Raw genomic sequence first — 19,108 nt, forward strand, 5'->3', positions numbered from 1 at the left:
CTATATATATATATATATATATATATATATATTTTATCCTGGTCCCTGATAAAATTTTAGAAGTTGTTGAGCTTTCTGTCAGCATTCATTCATTTAACAAAATGCTACCATTATCCTAGGCACTAAATGCAACAGTAAGAAGAAAAAGAAGTAAACATTAATCTCTGCCTTCATGGGGCTTTTAGTCTTAAGAATAGGACTGGATAGTGCAGAGTGGACTTGAGACTTTAAAGACTAGAGGCAGGGATCCCTGGATGGCGCAGCAGTTTGGCGCCTGCCTTTGACCCAGGGCGCGATCCTGGAGACCCGGGATCGAATCCCACGTCGGGCTCCCAGTGCATGGAGCCTGCTTCTCCCTCTGCCTGTGTCTCGGCCTCTCTCTCTCTCTCTGTGTGACTATCATAAGATAAAAATAAGAAACAAATTTTAAAAATTGTTTATAATAAAAATAAAAAAATAAAGACTAGAGGCAGGGAAACTGTGATTATGATCTGGTCATTTGTTCTTAATTCCTTATCTTCCCAGCATTTAGCTTTGACAGCATCTTGATACCCACCCTATATTTTACCTATCTATAAATGTGCTTCATGCCTTATATTTCCCCTATCACCGCCTCCCCATCACCAACACATATGTCTTCCTTTATCAGCTCCTATCATTCTTTGTTCTTTCTTTGTATTTTTTTCATATGTACTTGGCCATATTTGAAAGGTGTCAAAACCATATACTTTCTCCCCTCCTTTCCCCAATTAAACCATATAGTTTCTAATATAACAGTTTTTTCCTTACAAAGGAAAAAAGGACACATTTGCTTTCTTGATATTTTTCAGACTGGGAGTCTTGGTATGAAATCAAGGAATTATCTCCAAAATGGTACATTGATGAAGAGGAAATATCCCAGGGGATGGTAATGGAAAGACTTACAAGTATTGACCTTGAATATTCCAGTTTCAGAGAAGCTTGGAAATATGAGGGTGAATTTGAGCAGCATCAACGAAATCAGGAGAGGCATTTCAGGCAAGTGACAGCTCTTAAGGAAATCTCTACTGTGAAAAGAGACAATAAATATAATAATTCTGAGAGAAGTGTTCTGTTGAAATCAGTACTTTCAACACAAGAGAGAGTTCCCACAGTAGAGCAATTACATAAATTTGATATTTATGATAAAGTGTTTCCTCCCAATTCCATGCTAATTGAGCATAAAAGATTATCTGCTGAGAAGGAATGTTTGATAGATAATGAATGTGAAGAATTCAACCAGAATACATACCTTAGTAAAGATACTGGAATTCCTCCTGGGGAGAAGTCTTACGAAAGTAATGATTTTTCAAATCTCTTAAGTTTCCACTCATTACTTACTCAACATCAAACAACTCATTTTGGAAAATTTCCGCACAGACTCAGTGAATGTGATGATGCCTTTAGCTGTTACTCATTCTTTACTCAACCTCAGACAATTCACAGTGGAGAGAAACCATATGCATGCAATGACTGTGGAAAGGCCTTTAGCCATGACTGCTTTCTCAGTGAACATCAAAGAACTCATATTGGAGAGAAACCATATGAATGTAAGGAATGTAATAAAGCCTTCAGACAGAGTGCGCACCTTGCTCAACATCAGAGAATCCACACTGGAGAGAAACCCTTTGCATGCAGTGAATGTGGGAAGGCCTTTAGCCGTTATGCCTTCCTTGTTGAACATCAGAGAATTCACACAGGAGAGAAACCATATGAATGTAAAGAATGTAACAAAGCCTTCAGACAGAGTGCACACCTCAATCAACATCAGAGAATTCACACTGGAGAAAAACCCTATGAATGTAATCAATGTGGAAAAGCCTTCAGCAGACGCATTGCCCTTACTCTGCATCAAAGGATTCATACAGGAGAGAAACCCTTTAAATGTAATGAATGTGGGAAGACTTTTGGCTATCGCTCACACCTAAATCAACATCAGAGAATTCATACAGGTGAAAAGCCTTATGAATGCATCAAATGTGGGAAGTTTTTTAGGACTGACTCACAACTTAATCGACATCACAGAATACATACTGGAGAGAGACCCTTTGAATGCAGTAAATGTGGGAAAGCCTTCGGTGATGCTTTAGTTCTAATTCATCATAAGAGAAGTCATGCAGGAGAGAAACCCTATGAATGTAACAAATGTGGGAAGGCCTTCAGTTGTGGCTCATACCTTAATCAACACCAGAGAATTCATACTGGAGAGAAACCCTATGAAGTGTAATGAATGTGGGAAGGCTTTCCATCAGATCTTGTCCCTTAGGCTACACCAGAGAATTCATGCTGGAGACAAACCCTATAACTGTAATGAATGTGGAAATAATTTTAGCTGTGCCTCAGCCCTAAGACGACATCAGAAAATTCATAATAGAGAAACTCTCTGATTATAACAACTATAAGAAAGAAAACAATTAGTCACCACTCAGTCCTTATTAAATATATATCAGTGAATTCTTTGGTTAATGATTCTATGAATGTAGTAAATAAGGAAAAGCCTTCAGTTTATGAGCACCCTTTATTTGAAATAGCCTGAATAGTAGACATCAGTTACTTTTGGATCTGTTCTATGCCCCATTTGAAACTTATCTTACATATCATTCTGATGACACTATTAATCAGGGAGAGCAGTGGATTGGTCATAGCCTGGCCACAATCTGGTTAATAAGGGATTGGCAAATGGCCCTATTTGGACAACTAGAACTCTAAGGGGGTATTGTTATGGATAGTAAGAGAAGATCTTTTTTTCCTGGAATTGCAAGTTTCAAGGATTTAAAGGATTTTTCAAGGTTAAAAACTCACCAGTAGCTTTTTGCCACCACATAAGGAAAGCCTTCCCAAGATCAGTCTAACACAGAGGAAAATGCAAATAAGATATAGAAATCTGATGACATTGTTTGATCTTCTGAATTCAATCAAGCCTGAAGTCTATACCATCTTTTACTTTTTAATTTTTGTGATCCAATAAATTTTGTTTGCTTAATTTGAATTGGATTTTTGCCTCATGGAATTACAGTCCTGATTCATACACCCCTATATTCGCTATATAAGAAAGCCGTAATCTTTTATATGGCACAATTATCCTGAGAAACCTTTTGCTAAAACAAGTATATGGAAGTTGAATATACAGACTTCATAAAGCTGAGAGAATTACTACATTTTATTTGTTGATAAAAATTAATTTGGTATTTATTAGACTCATAATAAGGATAAATTTTTAAAAATTCACCTAGTAAAACTCCTTAACAAGCTTTCCCATAAGGAATTAAAATCATTTGTAGTGGTGACTCACCATAGGCCTTTAAAGAAAGAGTGGCAAGCTAAGAGTATAATGGATCTGTCACATTAATGAATGGTTCTTCATCTTAAAGGAATTATTTGATTTTCTGTTTTCAGTATGGGTTTAAATATACTGGATAATAGAATGAAATAGAATTGTAAATGAGGTCTTCTTTTGTGGGTAGATTGTAAACTTGGCTTAAGAAGTTTGTGGGTAACTTCTTTGGAACTAGAGATTCAGACAAAGACATTACTAGCAGATAGAAAGGATGGCATATTTTCTATTCATTGTAGAAGTAAGAGAGTTAGAGCCTAAAATTTTTAGGTTATAAGTTATTACCATTCTTCAAAGGAGTATGAGTGTATAGAGCAGTATAATCCTATTTTATCTGAGTGAATGTAGAAAGGGAAACTGATGATATGGTAATTGGGCCACCTTGAGTAGTTAGAACTGTTACAATCTTGGACATTGACTGGAAAGCACCTATAAAAACAACAGAACAAATGAATTAGGAAAGAACAAAGGATTTATATATGTGCATCGAGTGAAATAATTACTACTCTTATAATTTCTTTATTAGTCAATTTATACTTATATCTAATACAAATCTAAAAATTTCCTAAATATTAAGACAGATTCCCTTAAACAACTTAAACTGCAAATTTAGTAAGACTTAATACTTCAAACCTTGAGCAGAAAAAAATGTAATGATTATAAAACATTGCCACACATATTACATCTAACCTAAAAAGTCAATATTATGTGCTGGAAATCCATTTCATTTCTTTATTCTTTCTTATGTTTCCTAAAGGTCTAGAAATACTTATTTTAATACTTTTTAAGAGTTGAATAGTGACTTATTTTGGAAAGCTCCCCAAGGTTACAGTAAACTTACTAGGCCTAAAGAAAAAGAGTAATGACTCAGACCAGTGACGAGTTCGAGTTATTCACTAATTGATTCTAAGTATGGCACCTGATTTCTTCCTCTAAGGTGACATAAACCCAAGCCACTGATCCATGCTCTAGCTTTTTCTTTTTTTTTCAGTTAAACTTTACTTGTAATGTTAGTAAAATCTTTTACACATGCCTTTAGCATGGGAGTTTGTACTTTACAATCTGGTGTTTCTCCTCAATAAGGTATTAAATTTTATTTATCTGCAACTATACAATCTATTGTCTTATTGCAGTATAGTGATTTGATCTTTTAGCATTATTAAAAGCTTATGCTTAATAGTATCTTATAGTTATTAGGGTCATCTAGAGGTTTCTTGTCCTAAAGAGATGAGGGTTTGAGTTTGTTCAGTAAATTCTCTTTAGGACATGGACTAATTCATTTAGAACACTGGCAAAACCCTTTGCACTTGGTTATTGGGTATGCCAGTGGTGATGGAACTGTTGGGTTCCTTTTTTAATCTGGTTATTATGCTAAACATATCTTTCTGCCATGTTAGTTTGTGCAGTTTTTGCTTGTATATGTAAAAATTTTCTTTTATATACTCTTAATTAAGCAGGTGTGTGTGTGTTTTATTGAAAAATTTTATATAGAGTACCTACTGTGTTCCAAGCTTTGTTCTAATCTAGGCATTGGAGATACAGTAGTGAACTACACAGAAAAATCACTGCTTTTTTATAGAGCTAATTTCTAGTAAAGAAGACCAACAATAAATATATATGCATATATATATATATATATGAAAAAAATAATATGTAAGAGAATAAATTCTAAGGAGAAGAAAATGAAGGAAGAGGTAGGGGACAAATTGATATTTTAGATTGTATGGCCAGGGAAGGAAGCCTCTTTTGAAGTTGACTTTTGATTAAAGAGATTAAAGACCTGGGAAAGGTAAGAAATTTAACTATACTATGTATATACACACACACATTTTATGCCTATTGGAAAGGTAATCCATGTATATGAATGTTACATATCTATGTGTGTATGTGTATATTAAATATTTTTATATATACATATGTGTGTAATTCATACATGTACATATTACATTTTGAACTAAGTTCATTCTTACATGTATCATTTATTCTGTGTATTTCATTTTAACATTTTTCTTTTTAGTTTCATGAATTCATGGCCTTTTTACAATCTTAACACATTTCAATTAATTATAATGGAATTATTTGTGATGCTCAAATTGTCAGAATGAGCCACTGGGGGCCAATTTAGGCTGACTCTTTGCTCCCTTCATCACTGCATTGATCTTTGTAAGCATCTTTACTTCCTGGCAATATAGGATGTTCCAGACCAATCCTCAGTGTTTCTTGCCCAAAGCTATGAAGTTAGCTACCTTGTAAGGAATTTAGGGAGAAAAAAAAAACGAGCATATGTATTAAAAAGGGGATATGAAACCAGAAATAGAAGTTTCCCTCTTAATAAAAAATTATTTCTCTCAGTTAAAGATCTTGCTAGCCTAACAAAGAGTCTAAGTAAGATTGGATTTTCCCATTTACACTGTATTTTTTGTTTTCTAACATTCCTGTTACCCAAGAAGAAAAAGACTGCCCAACTCCATGGTAGTTTACTTTGGTAGGTATATATTAAGCTCACACTAATAAGAACCATATATTAATTACTGTTTATAAAACAAAGTTGTTTCAGGATTTTCGAAACACTATTTTAATAAGTTCAAAATAGCTAGTTGAAAAATAATGATAATTTAAAATTCCCTCAACTGATGTAAATGAGTCAGAAGGAAATGCTGCTGAGCTTCTAAAGATGTATTATGATTCCAGGTGTTCTTTTTACCTACAGAAGATTTTCTTCCTTTTTTTTTTTTAAGATTTTATTTTTTCATGAGACACACACACACACACACACACACACACACACAGAGAGAAAGAGAGAGAGAGAGGCAGACTACACAGGCAGAGGGAGAAGCAGGCTCCATGCAGGGAGCCTGATGTGGGACTTGATCCTAGGACTCCAGGATCATGCCCTGAGCTGAAGGCAGACGCTCAACCATTGAGCCATCCAGGCATTCCCCAGATTTTCTTCCTTTTAAAAAGTTTTTTATATCTCTTTCTGAGCAAACACAATACAAAGCTTTAAGCTTTGTGTAATATATAAATAAGTTTCTCACAGAGTTCTGTGCCCTTTTAGTAGTTACTATATTTGGGTGCTAGGACTTTGGATGAATTTTGGGCAAAATTGCTGCCATTATGATTGGGCTCCTTTTAGAGACACCTTGAAAAAATGTTTCCTTTTTTCATTATGATTTCACATTGATTTTGAGTTCTTAATTATCATATTAATTTGCTGTACCCTACTAAGATTTTCTACTTTGTCCACAAAGCTCAAGACAGAGAGACAATGATATGTCTTAATGTGGTAGAGAAAAGCAGATACCTTGAAGTCATGAGGTGAGGATACTTTAGAGACATGGAAATGACTCATCTTCCTTGTCAGCTTTCTTAAAGGCATTTGCATGGTAATTCATCACATAGTCTTCCAGAAAGAGTAGTGAAAGTATCTGTTATTTTGATTATTGGCACAAGTAGAGGTGTTGGAATTAGACCTTCATATGGATGTCAACCCTTAGGAGAAACTGAAAAGTGATTATACTTCTTTCAAGCTTAGTTATCTATAAAACTATAAAGCTGAAGTAATAATTCCAGCCTTTTTGTTTTCATAAGGATTACTTAACAGAATGTAATATATATAACTTCTAATGTGGCATTTTTTAATCATGAAATCAAGCAGGAAATGAATTGCCTGCCCGAAAGCCAGCTGCTCATGTAAGACAGAATTGTAAATTCAGCCCCTGTGAATTTGCAGCTTCAGAGTCTCAGAGCTTCCTCTGTCTGGACATTTGAGGCTGTTAGGACTCTGCCTTCTATTACAAAAGAGATCAGAAGATATGGCTTTTGGTTTTGTTTATTTAGATTTTATTTATTTATTAATGAGAGACAGGCAGAGAGAGAGAGAGAGAGAGAGAGAGAGAGAGGCAGAGACACAGGCAGAGGAAGAAGCAGGCTCCATGCAGGAAGCCCGATGTGGGACTCAATCCCGGGTCTCCAGGATCAGGCCCTGGGCTGAAGGCAGCGCCAAACCGCTGAGTCACCCGGGCCACCCCTGGCTTTTGGTTTTTTAAATCTCCATTTATATTTTTGGACTTCAGTTAATAGTATGTAATCAACATTGTTTAGTCCAACACTCATTTATTAGTTTATTTTTCACCAAATAATTCCCAATTTCTGTTCTTCCCCATAGGCATGCACACAGGTATGCATCCTTTAATGTATATATATCTCATAAAATCAGTCATATGTTGTATGTTTGAAATATATATCAGTGATATTATGCTATAAAAGTGCCATTTTTCCTACTTAGCACTTTTTATTCGTGTGTGTATGTTTTAAGGTTTTTCACTTTAATTCCAGTATAGTTAACATGCAGTATTAATTAGTTTCAGATGCTCAATACAGTGATTCAACAATGCTATACATTACTCAGTGCTCATCATGATTAAATATACTCTTTAATACCCATCACCTATTTCACCCATTCTCCATCCCCCACCTCCCCTCTGGTAATCATCAGTTTCTTCTATATAGTTAAGAGTCTGGCTCTTGGTTTGTCTCTCTCTCTTTTTCCTTGGCTCATTTGTTCTGTTTCTTAATTTCTACTTAGGAGTGAAACCATATAGTATTTATCTCTCTGATTGACTTACTTCGGTTAGCATTATACTCCCTAGCTCTGTTCGTGTTTTTGCAAATGGCAATATTTCACTAATTTTATGGCTGAATAATATTCTAAATACCAAAATACCACATTTTTATCCATTCATCTATCAATGGACACTTGGACTGGTTCCATATTTTGGCTATTTTAAATAGTGCTGCAATAATCATAGGGGTGCATGTATCCCTCTGAATTAGTGTTTTTGTATTTCAGGGGTAAATACCTAGTAGTGTGATTACTGGATCATAGGGATAGTTCTATTTTTAATTTTTTGGAGAATCTCCACATTGTTTTCCCAGTGGCTGTACCAGTTTATGTTCCCACCAACAGTGCATGAAGGCGTCTTTTTCTCCACATCCTTGCCTACACTTATTTTTGTGTTATTTATTTTAGCCATTTTGACAGGTGTGAGGTGATACCTCATTGGTCTTTTGTGGTTTTCTAAAATCTTTTTAGAAATTTTATTTTTTTTGAGAGAGAGTGTGAGAGCATGACTGGAGGAGAGGGGCAGAGGGAGAAGTAGACTCCCCACTGAGCAGGGCTTGATCCCAGGGTCCCAGGATCATGACTTCAGCTGAAGGCAGATGCTTAACCGACTGAGCCACCCAACCGTCCCTTATTGGTGTTTTGATATGCATTTCCCTGGTGATGAGTAGTGTTGAATATCTTTTCATGTGTCTTTTGGCCATCTGCATATCTTTGGAGAAATGTCTGTTCATGTCTTCTGCCCATTTTTAATTATATTATTTGTCTTTTGGGTGTTGAGTTGTATTAATTCTTTATATATTTTGGATACTAATCCTTAATTGGATAGTCATTTGCAAATATCTTCTCCCAGTTTGTTTTTTTTTTTCAATTTTTATTTATTTATGATAGTCTCACAGAGAGAGAGAGAGAGAGAGAGAGAGAGAGGCAGAGACACAGCCAGAGGGAGAAGCAGGCCCCATGCACCGGGAGCCTGACGTGGGATTTGATCCCGGGTCTCCAGGATCGCGCCCTGGGCCAAAGGCAGGTGCCAAACCACTGCGCCACCCAGGGATCCCTCCCAGTTTGTTTTTTAACTTTAAGTAGTGCCATGCTCAATGTGGGGCTTGAACTCGTAACCCTGAGATCAAGAGTCACATACTCTATCAACTGAGGCAGCCAGGCTTTCCTTATCTTCTCCCACTCAGTTGATTGCTTTTCAGTTTTGTAGATTTTTTTCCTGTGCAGAAGCTTTTTATTTTGATGTAGTCCCGATAGTTTATCTTTGCTTTTATTTCCCTTGCTTCAGGAGACACATCTAGAAACATGCTATGGCTGATGTCAGGGAAATTGCTGCTTGTGCTCTCTTATAGGATTTTTATTGTTTCAGTTTCAAGTCTTGCATTTAGGTCTTTAATCCATTTTGAGTTTTATTTTTGTGTATGGTGTAAGAAGGTGGTCCATTTTCATTCTTTTCTATTAGCTGTCCAGTTTTCCTAACACCATTTGTTGCAGAGACCTTTCCCCATTGCATATTCTTGCCTCCATTGTTGAAGATTGACCATATAATTGTGGGTTTATTTCTGGGTTTTCTATTCAATTCTGTTGATCTATATATCTGTTTTTATGACAGTACCATACTGTGGTGTACTACACCTTTGTAATATAACTCAGAGTCTGGAATTGTGGTATGTCTAGCTTTGTTCTTTTTCAGGATTGCTTTGGCTGTTCAGGGTCTTTTTTGGTTCTATACACATTTTAGGATTGTTTCTTCTAGCTCTGTGAAAAATGTGAATATTTTGATAGGGATTGTGTTAAATCTGTAGATTGCTTTGGGTAGTATAGACATTTTAACAATATTTGTTCTTCCAATCCATGAGCATGGAATATCTTTCCATTTCTTTGTGTCATCTTGAATTTCTTTCATCAGTGTTTTATAGTTTTCAGAGTACAGGTCTTTAACCTCTTTGGTTAAGTTTATTTCTAGATATTTTATTATTTTTGGTGTAATTGTAAATGGAATTGTTTACTTAATTTCTCCTGCTGCTGCTTTGTTATTAGTGTATAGAAATGCAACAGATTTCTTTTTTTTAAAAAAGGTTACATATTTGAGAGAGAGAGTATGAGTAGGGGAAGGGCAGATGGAGAGAAACTCAAGCAGACTCTATGCTGAATGTGGAGCCTGGTGCAGGGTTTGATCTCATGGCCCTGAGATCATTACCTGAGCTGAAATGAAAAGTCAGATGCTCAACCAACTGAGCCACCGGGTTCCCCAGAAATTACTGGGAAATTGATTACAAAATCAATTATACATTGATTTTGTATTCTGTGACTTTCCTAAATTCATTTATCAGTTTTAGTAGTTTATTTTTGATACATTTATTAGAGTTTTCTATATGTAATATCTTGTTATCTGCAAATAGTGAATGTTTGACTTCTTCCTTACCAGCTTGGGTACTTTTTATTCCTTTTTGTTGTCTGATTTCTATGGCTAGGACTTCTAGTACTATGTTGAATAAAAGTGGTGAGAGAGGATAATCTTGTCTTGTTCTTGTCCTTAGGGGAAAAGCTCTAAATTTCCCCCCCATTGAGTATGATGTTTACTGTGGGATTTTCATTTTCACATTTTCATGTGTCCCTGCCTCTTTCTCTCTGTCTCTCATGAATAAATAAATAAAATCTTAAAAAAAATTTCAACTTCTTCCTGCTTCAGTTTTGGTACATTAGATGTTTCTAGGACTTTATCCATTTCTTCTAGGTTGCCCAATTTGTTGGCATATCATTTTTCATAATATTCTCTTACAAGTTGCTTGTGTTTTCTGTAGGGTTGGTTGTTATTTCTCCTCTTTCATTAGTGATTTTGTTTATTTTCATCCCTTCCTCCCCCCCACCCTTGATGAGTCTGGCTAGAGGTTTAATCAATTTTGTTGATCTTTTCAAAGATCCAGCTCCTGGTTTCATTGATCTATTTTTTTTTAAGATTTTATTTATTTATTCATGAGAGACAGAGAGAGAGAGAGAGAGAGACAGAGAGAGAGAGAGAGGCAGAGACACAGGCAGAGGAAGAAGCAGGCTCCATGCAGCGGGCCCAGCGTGGGACTCGATCCTGGGTCTCCAGGATCAGACCCTGAGCTGAAGCCAGTGCCAAACTGCTGAGCCACCCAGGCTGCCCTATTCTATTGTTTTTTTAAATTTCTATATCATTTACTTCTGCTTTAATCTTTATTTTCTTCCTTCTGCTAGGGTTGGGTTTGTTTTTCTTTTCTAGGTCTTTTAGTGTAAGATTAGGTTGTTTGAGATTTTTCTTGCTTCTTGAGGTAGACCTATATTGCTATAAACTTCAACTTAGAACCACTTTTGCTGAACCTGAAATGTTTTGGACCATTGTATTTTCATTTTCATTTGTTGCAATGTAATTTTTGATTTATTTTTTGACTTCTTGGTTGACTCATTTATTGTTTAGTAGTATGTTATTTAGCTTCCATGAATTTGTGCTATTTCCACATTTTTTTCTTGTGGTTGATTTCAAGTTTCATAGCGATGTGATCAGAAAAGACACATGGTATGACTTCAGTGTTTTTGAATTTTTTGAGAATGTTTTGTGGCCTAACATATAATCTATTCTGGAGAATATTCTATGTGCATGTGAAAAGAATGTGTAGGGATGTCTGGGTGGCTCAGTTGGTTAAGCATCTGCCTTCAGCTCAGTCATGATCCCAGAGTCGTAGGACTGAGGCCCATGTTAGGCTCCCCACTCAGCAGGAGACCTGCATCTACCTATCCCTATGCTTACTGCTCCCCTGATTCTGTTCTCTCTGTGTCAAATAAATAAAATCTTTAAGAGAAAAAGAAAAGAATGTGTATTCTGCTGTTTTAGGATGAGATGTTCTGAATATATCTGTTAACTCCATCGGGTCCCATGTGTCATTCAGAGCCACTATTTCCTTTTTGATTTTTCTGTTTGGATGATCTGTTCAGTGTAAGTGGGATGTTAAAGTCCTCTACTATTATTGTATTACACTATCAATTATTTCCCTTATGTTTGTTATTTTATGTATTTGGGTGCTCCCATGTTAGGTGCATAAATATTTACAATTGTTATATCTTCTGGTTGGATTGTCCCCTTTATGATTACATAGTGTCCTTTTCTCTTGTTACATATAGTCTTTTTTTATTTTTAAAAGATTTTATTTATTTATTCATGAGAGACAGAGAGAGATAGGCAGAGACAAAGGCAAGAGAAAAGTAGGCTCCACACGGGGAGCTCAATGTGGGACTCGATCTCGGACCTCAGGATCACACCCTGGGACGAAGGCAGGTGCTAAACCGCTGAGCCACCCAGGCATCCCTAGTCATTGTATTAAAGTTCATTTTGTTTGATATATGTAATGCTACCCTGGCTTTGTTTTGACATCCATTTAGTCTACATGGTTTTTAGATCTATCTTGTTCCTCTGTGCAGTCACCTAAGGTTATTCATCACTTCTAACACTTGCATAGTAATTAATAGTATATATTTACTATGTATTATTTATTTTTTTGTCTGAAATGATGGATACAACTCCTGGCTGTCACAAAGAGCATCCTAGTATGTATCCCCTTGCAGACCAGAACTAGATTAGAAAACTTACCCTGGAAGGCAGCCTGGGTGGCTCAGCAGTTTAGTGCCTGGATTCAGCCCAGGTTGTGATCCTGGAGTCCTGGAGTCCCACATCGGGCTCCCTGCATGGAGCCTGCTTCTCCCTCTGCCTGTGTCTCTGCCTCTCTCTCTCTCTCTCATGAATAAATAAATAAAATCTTAAAAAAAAAACCTTACCCTGGAATATTGCACTTGTGTTTTTGCACAATTTTACTAGGTACAACCAGTTTACTTTCTAGAGTGGCTGCATCTGTTTACATTCGCACCAGCAGAACCTCTTTCTATGTGCTGGTAAACACCTGATATTATCTTCCTTGGATTTTTTTGGTTTGTATTGTTATTATAGACTACTAGTGAGTTAGAGCATATCTCCATATACTTCTCAGTCATTTGGACTCTATCAAGTTTTTTTTTTCTTACCTTGTTTGTCTCCTCAAATTGTCATCAATCAATTCATAAAAGTTTGGTTAAAATTTACTTGTGGGGATGCCTGGGTGGCACAGCAATGGACCGTCTGCCTTTGGCTCCGGGCATGATCCTGGGATCGAGTCTGGCATCGGGCTCTCTGCTCTCTAGTTTCAGGTGCCAAACCACTGAGCCACCCAGGGATTCTGCCCCCCCTTCCTATGTCTCTCTGCCTCTCTCTCTGTGTGTCTCATGAATAAATAAATAAAATCTTAAAAAAAAATTTACTTGTGAATCCATCTAGGCTTTAGGCATTGTTTCTTTTTTTTTTTAATTTTTATTTATTTATGATAGTCACAGAGAGAGAGAGAGGCAGAGACACAGGCAGAGGGAGAAGCAGGCTCCATGCACCGGGAGCCCGACGTGGGATTCGATCCCGGGTCTCCAGGATCGTGCCCTGGGCCAAAGGCAGGCGCCAAACCGCTGCGCCACCCAGGGATCCCTAGGCATTGTTTCTTGAGGATATGTTTCTATACCATTTCAACTTATTGGGTTTTATTAAAATTTTCTGTTTCTTATGCTAATTTTGTGGGGTGTTTTTAAAGAAATATGTTCATTTGTCTAGGTTGTTAAATTGCAAATAGTCATTCATAAGATTCTTTTATTATTCTAACTTCATTTGGTTTTACTCATTTTCTTATTTGCATCTTTGTACTTTATCAGCCTTGACAGAGGTTTATATAGCTAATTGATCATTGATCTTTAAAACCTGTCTTTTGATTTTGCTATCCTTTTATCTCTCTTAATTCTGTAATGATTTCTGTGTTTTATTCTTTATAATTTAATTCTTTGAGTGTGCTCTGTCCCTACATTTTGAGTTGACAATTTAGTTTTTTGTTTTTCTTAAATATATTCGAAGCTGCATGTTTCCCTCTAATATGTAAGTTGTGTCCTACAATTTTGCCAGTTAGTGGTTTCATTGTTATTCATTTCCATGTCTTGTAACTTTAGGTGTGTTTTTTTTTTTCCTTTTTTAACAGCAAAACTAGGTTTATTTGGGAATAATAGAGAATTGCAATTCAGGACAAGCAAGCCATGGTAAAACCATAGGCAAGTCCTAGGTGTTTCTCCTTAACTCAGAAGTCTTGGCTTTTTGTTATATGTTTCTGATGCTATTACATTATAGTCAGACATTTATATTGCTTCTCTAGAATTGAATGAAGCTTCCTTTATAGCCTCATATATAATCAATTTTTATAACTGTTAAGGTATATTAAAAAAGTATGTTTTCTGAACTTTTCTTTTTTAAATATTTTTTTATATATTTATGATAGTCACAGAGAGAGAGAGAGAGAGGCAGAGACACAGGCAGAGGGAGAAGCAGGCTCCATGCACCGGGAGCCCGATGTGGGATTCGATCCCGGGTCTCCAGGATTGCGCCCTGGGCCAAAGGCAGGCGCCAAACCACTGCACCACCCAGGGATCCCTGTTTTCTGAACTTTTTGAGTGTAAATTTCAAGTCACTGAGGTCAAGCTATCAATCTAGTGGATCTTTATCAATCTGATAGGTGGAAAATGATAACCCAGAGTAGTTTTAATTTGCTTTTTTCTTATTGTGAGTGACTTTGGGTTTCTTTTCTGTGAACTCTATCTTTTGCTCAATATTCAATTGGATGTACTTTTTACTTATATGTTAAGGAAATCACCTTATGATTCACAAATTTTTTTCACAACTTTTTTTTGATTTGTTTAGGGTTCTCTTTTGCCATGCAAAATGATTTTTATGTTATCCTAATTTATGAGTATTTTCTTTTAAGCCTTCTGAATTTTGATTCATGTTAAAAAGGCCCTCTGCATCTTGAGATAATTTTTAAATGTCCCGATGATTTCTCCTATTACTTTTTCATTTTTTTGTTTTCATTTTTTTACATTAAAATTTTTTGTGTAAGAATCTACTTTTGCCCCAATGTTATACTCCATTTCTTGCACCATTTACAAATAATCCATCTTTTCCTACTTAGTTGAAATGTTACCTTTAGCATATACTGAATTACCACATGTACTTGGGTACATTCATGTATTTCCTATTCTGTTGCATTAATTTGTTTGTCAAGTCTACCATCTCTAATTGTTTTGACATTGCTAGGTATAATTGTGGATTTGTCTATTTCTTTTTTTTAGTTCTAGCAGTTTTTACTTTATGTGTCTTGAAGCTCTTGCAGGAAATGCAAATATTTGGGATTGTTACATACTGTTTTTTCTTTCTTAATTACATTGCTATCTATCTATCATCTATCTATCTATCTATCTATCTATCTATCTATCTATCTATCTATCACCTCTCTATTATGATCAAATAGGGTTTACTATAAAAATTCAAGCCTAGGTCAATCAATATCTGGAATTTGTCAACACTTAGCAATATGATTCATAATAATAGGGAGCTTGTAAACAGAAATTAAAAGAGAAACTCTACAGGATTATCTAAATAGAAACCAAAATTTTGATAACATCTGGCAGTTCTTTCTAATACACTTCTTTTTTTAATTTTTAAAGTAGGCTCTAGGCCTGACATGGAGCTTAAACTCATGACTCCAAGATCAAGAGTTGCATGCTTCACTGACTGATCCAGGCAGGCACCCCAATATACTTCTTTAAAAAAATTTTTTTTTTCTCTGTGTGTGTGGTATGTGTGTGTTTGGTTAGTTGGTTGGTTGTTTTCATTTTTTTTTCCAGGAGATATTGTTGACATATAATGTTACGTTAGTTTCGGGTGTATAAACATAGTGAGTCAACAGGTTTATACATTATATTCAACAGGTTTTTGCATTCACCACAAGTGTAGCTACCATCTGTCTCCATACATTGCAGTGTCATTGACTATATTCCTTATGCTGTGTCTATTTTTAAAATTTTAATTTATTTATTCATGATAGACACAGAGAGAGAGAGAGACAGGCAGAGACACAGGCAGAGGGAGAGGCAGGCTCCATGCAGGGAGCCCGACATGGCACTTGATCCCAGGTCCCCAGGATCACACCCCAGGCCGAAGGTGGCACTAAACCTCTGGGCTACCGGGGCTGCCCTGCTGTGTCTTTTATTCTTGTGATTTATTCATTCCAACCTGGAAGCCTGTATCTTTCTCACTCCCCTTCACCTATTTTTCCTCTCCCCCCTTCTCCTCTGGTAACCATTAATTCTCTGTATTTGTGAGTCTGATTCTGCTTTTTGTTTGTTTATTCATTTGTTTTTGTTGATGTTATGTACTTTTAATTGATCCTTTTATCATTATAAAACAACCTACTTTGTCTCTGGTAATATTTTTGCTCCCAAATCTATTTTGTCTGATATTAATATACCCACTTTAGCTTTCTTTTAATTAGTTAATACTAATTATCTTTCCCCATCTTTTTTACTTTAGACTTATTTGTGTCTTTCCATTTGTTTCTTTTTTCAAGTAGGCTCTACACCCAACATGGTGCTTGAATTTACAACCCAAGACCAAGAGTCACATGCTCTACTGACTAAGCCAACCAGGCATCACTGTGTCTATTTACTAGGTTTTTCATTGGCAGCATATAGTTTTTAAAAATTGTTTTTAAAATTCAGTCTGAAACTCTCTGCTGTTTAATTGGGGTGTTTAGAACATTCACATTTTAAGAATAATTTACTGAGGCAAAATTCACATAATATGAAATTAGCCATTTTTAAGTGGACATTTGGTAGCATTTAGTACATTTACAATGTTGTGCAACCACCATTTCTCTCTAGACCCAAAACATTTCTATCATTCCAAAGTAAAATTCCTTACCCATTCAGCAGTTTCTCCCCATTCTCTTCTCTCCTCATACCCTGTCAACCACTAAACTGCGTTCTATCTCTATCGATTTATCTATTTTGGATATTCTATATAGATGGAACCATATATGATCTTTTGTATTTGGTTTCTTTAGCATAATGGTTCACTCGTGTAAGCATTATTTGTACTTCATTCCTTTTTCTGGTTGAATAATATTCCCCTGTATGTAAATACCACATTTTGTTTATCTGTTAATATGTTGGTGGAGATTTGGGATAGTTACACCTTTAGGCTACTTTAAGTAGCATAGTAGTGCTGCTATGAACATGCATGTACCTGTCCCTCTTTCAGTTCTTTGGGCCATATGCCTAGGAGAATCATTGAGTCATATGGTTATTTTGTTCTTAACTTTTTGAGGAATTGCTAACTGTTTTCTACAGTAGCTGAAGCATTTTAGATTCCCAGCAATACTGTGTAAGGTTTCCAGCTTCTCCACACTCTCAATAATGCTTACTTTCCTTTTTAAAAATTTTTAGTTTTTTCCTTTTTTAAATTAAGCCATCCTAATAGATGTGAAGTGGTACCTCATGTGGTTTTGATTTGCATTTCCTTAATGACTAATGAATCTTTTCCTATATTTGTTGGCCATTTGACTATCTGTTTTGGAGAAATGGCTATTCAAGTCCTTGCCCAAATTGACTGGGCTGTTTATCTTTTTGTTGTTGAGTCTTAAAGAGTTCTTTATATATATTAGATACTAGACTGTATTGTATACGAAATTTGCAAAGATTTTCTGCCATTCTATAGGTTATCTTTTCATTTTCTTGATAATGTCCTTTAATGCACAAAGTAATTAATTTTTATCAAGTCCAATTTACTTGACCAATGAGATGTAAACAAAAGGGAGTGATTGTTATTTCTGTGCTTGCTTTTTCTGACCTACAGGGTTGGAGATATTGAGAACTATAACATCCTCTTTTGCCCCAAAGATGGAAATTGCTTGTTCAGGAAAGCAGAGCTATTCCACCAGTCTTGGACTGCTCCTACCTATATATACTCTCACATGAGGGAGAAATAAATATATGATATTTAGATCACTGTGTTTGGGGATCTTTATTATTAATCAGCTTAATCTACACCCTAACTTATATGACCCCATTGTGCCATACAAATATTACCATTTTCTGTTTGTGCCATGATGAAGGTTGGGAATTGCCATGACTTGGACCATTTCTTGTCCTTTTTGCTAGCTAGCTCCTCTTCAGTGTAACCAAAGGGGATATCCTTTCTCTCCTACCCATCCAGGTATGTAGCTTTTTCGGATTCTTGCAGAAAAATTGGGCATATGGTGGGTGTTGGCCATAGGAAGGTGCCTTGCTATAGGTGACACCTGGGGTAAAGCTTGGTCAACCTCAGTGGTGGAAGTCTCCAGGATGCCCCCGTTCACAACCCCCCAGGAGCCCAGCACCCATAAAAGACTGTACCTGCATCACGGGTTGCCCTGGCATAGTGTGTTTCCTTAACGGTTCCTTTTCTAGCTGGGAGACCGGGGTTCTGGCTCTCCCAAGACAGACACTTTTCATTGTTTCCGCAGCTCTCACGGATCTTTTTCCTACTCTGTCTGGTCAGAGATGAACCAGGAAAACTGAGCCTCTCAAAGGTTATCTCCGTGTCTCTGGGCTAGGTTATAAGGCAAGGGGCTTCCAAAATTAATGTGAACCGCAGGCTCCTCGGCTTACTAGTAGTACCTTTGAACGACAATCACTAGAGCGCCCCTCTCCCAAGAGGAGGCTCCTCCCCCCCCCTCTCCCCTCTCCCCCCGGGCTTCCTGACAACAGCACCTCTGGGTTGCGCTGGTGGGCAGGGGTCCATAGATCTGTTCCTCTTCCACCCTTTTGGGTCTGGTTTCTTTCCACCTCTGACTTCGGTGCCCCTCATCTCTTCCCTCTCCTGCCTGTCGTCCTCTTTCTCTTGTGCAAAGACCCGGTTTGAGGTCCCAGCCCTAGCTCGGCAGGTTGGAGCCGGAAGCAGAGGGATTTGGCTCTGGGGCTCTCCCTGCCCACCACCCGCGCGAGTTAGAACACTTGGAGCACCTGCTTCTCCTCCTGAACTAGGAGCCCCAGGGTCCTTCGCGCCGTACGTTTCCAATCTTCCCCTTCCCCCAAACTACATTTCCCAGAGTCCACCAGGGCCGGATTGGGTCTGTGACGCGCGCGGCAGCGTCCGTGCGTCGTCTCCCTTAGGGTGGGAAGAGGATGCGTGTTTCTCTGGGATTCCCGCGAGGGCGGTCGGTGCTGCTTCTCTCCGCGGC

At 37.0% G+C, this 19,108-nt stretch overlaps 1 protein-coding gene and 1 long non-coding RNA gene across 8 annotated transcripts in view; one reads left to right on the forward strand and one right to left on the reverse strand.

Annotated features, from left to right (window-relative positions):
• The window catches only part of ZNF527 (zinc finger protein 527), a 28,236-nt gene extending 25,224 nt beyond the window's left edge, over positions 1-3,012 (forward strand). The window contains 2 exon segments of the mRNA XM_038529104.1: positions 831-2,239; positions 2,241-3,012. Coding sequence (XP_038385032.1) covers positions 831-2,239; positions 2,241-2,405 — 1,574 coding nt within the window. The 3' untranslated portion in view covers positions 2,406-3,012.
• Positions 32-19,004, reverse strand: LOC106559188. Of its 7 annotated transcripts, none has more exons than XR_005354704.1 (6): positions 18,891-18,991; positions 18,282-18,418; positions 6,657-6,855; positions 3,638-3,781; positions 925-1,046; positions 32-396 (listed from the first exon to the last, which is right to left on the reverse strand). It is a non-coding gene; the product is annotated as an uncharacterized LOC106559188 (long non-coding RNA). The 7 variants fall into 7 exon arrangements; XR_005354706.1 differs by lacking the exon at positions 18,891-18,991 and adding an exon at positions 18,639-18,884 and having other exon boundaries at positions 6,657-6,844; XR_005354703.1 differs by lacking the exon at positions 18,891-18,991 and adding an exon at positions 18,639-18,884.
• Between the last annotated feature and the right edge of the window lie 104 nt (positions 19,005-19,108).

The sequence above is a fragment of the Canis lupus genome, chromosome 1 (genome assembly GCF_011100685.1).
Source record: "Canis lupus familiaris isolate Mischka breed German Shepherd chromosome 1, alternate assembly UU_Cfam_GSD_1.0, whole genome shotgun sequence".
Taxonomy (NCBI): Eukaryota; Metazoa; Chordata; class Mammalia; order Carnivora; family Canidae; genus Canis; species Canis lupus.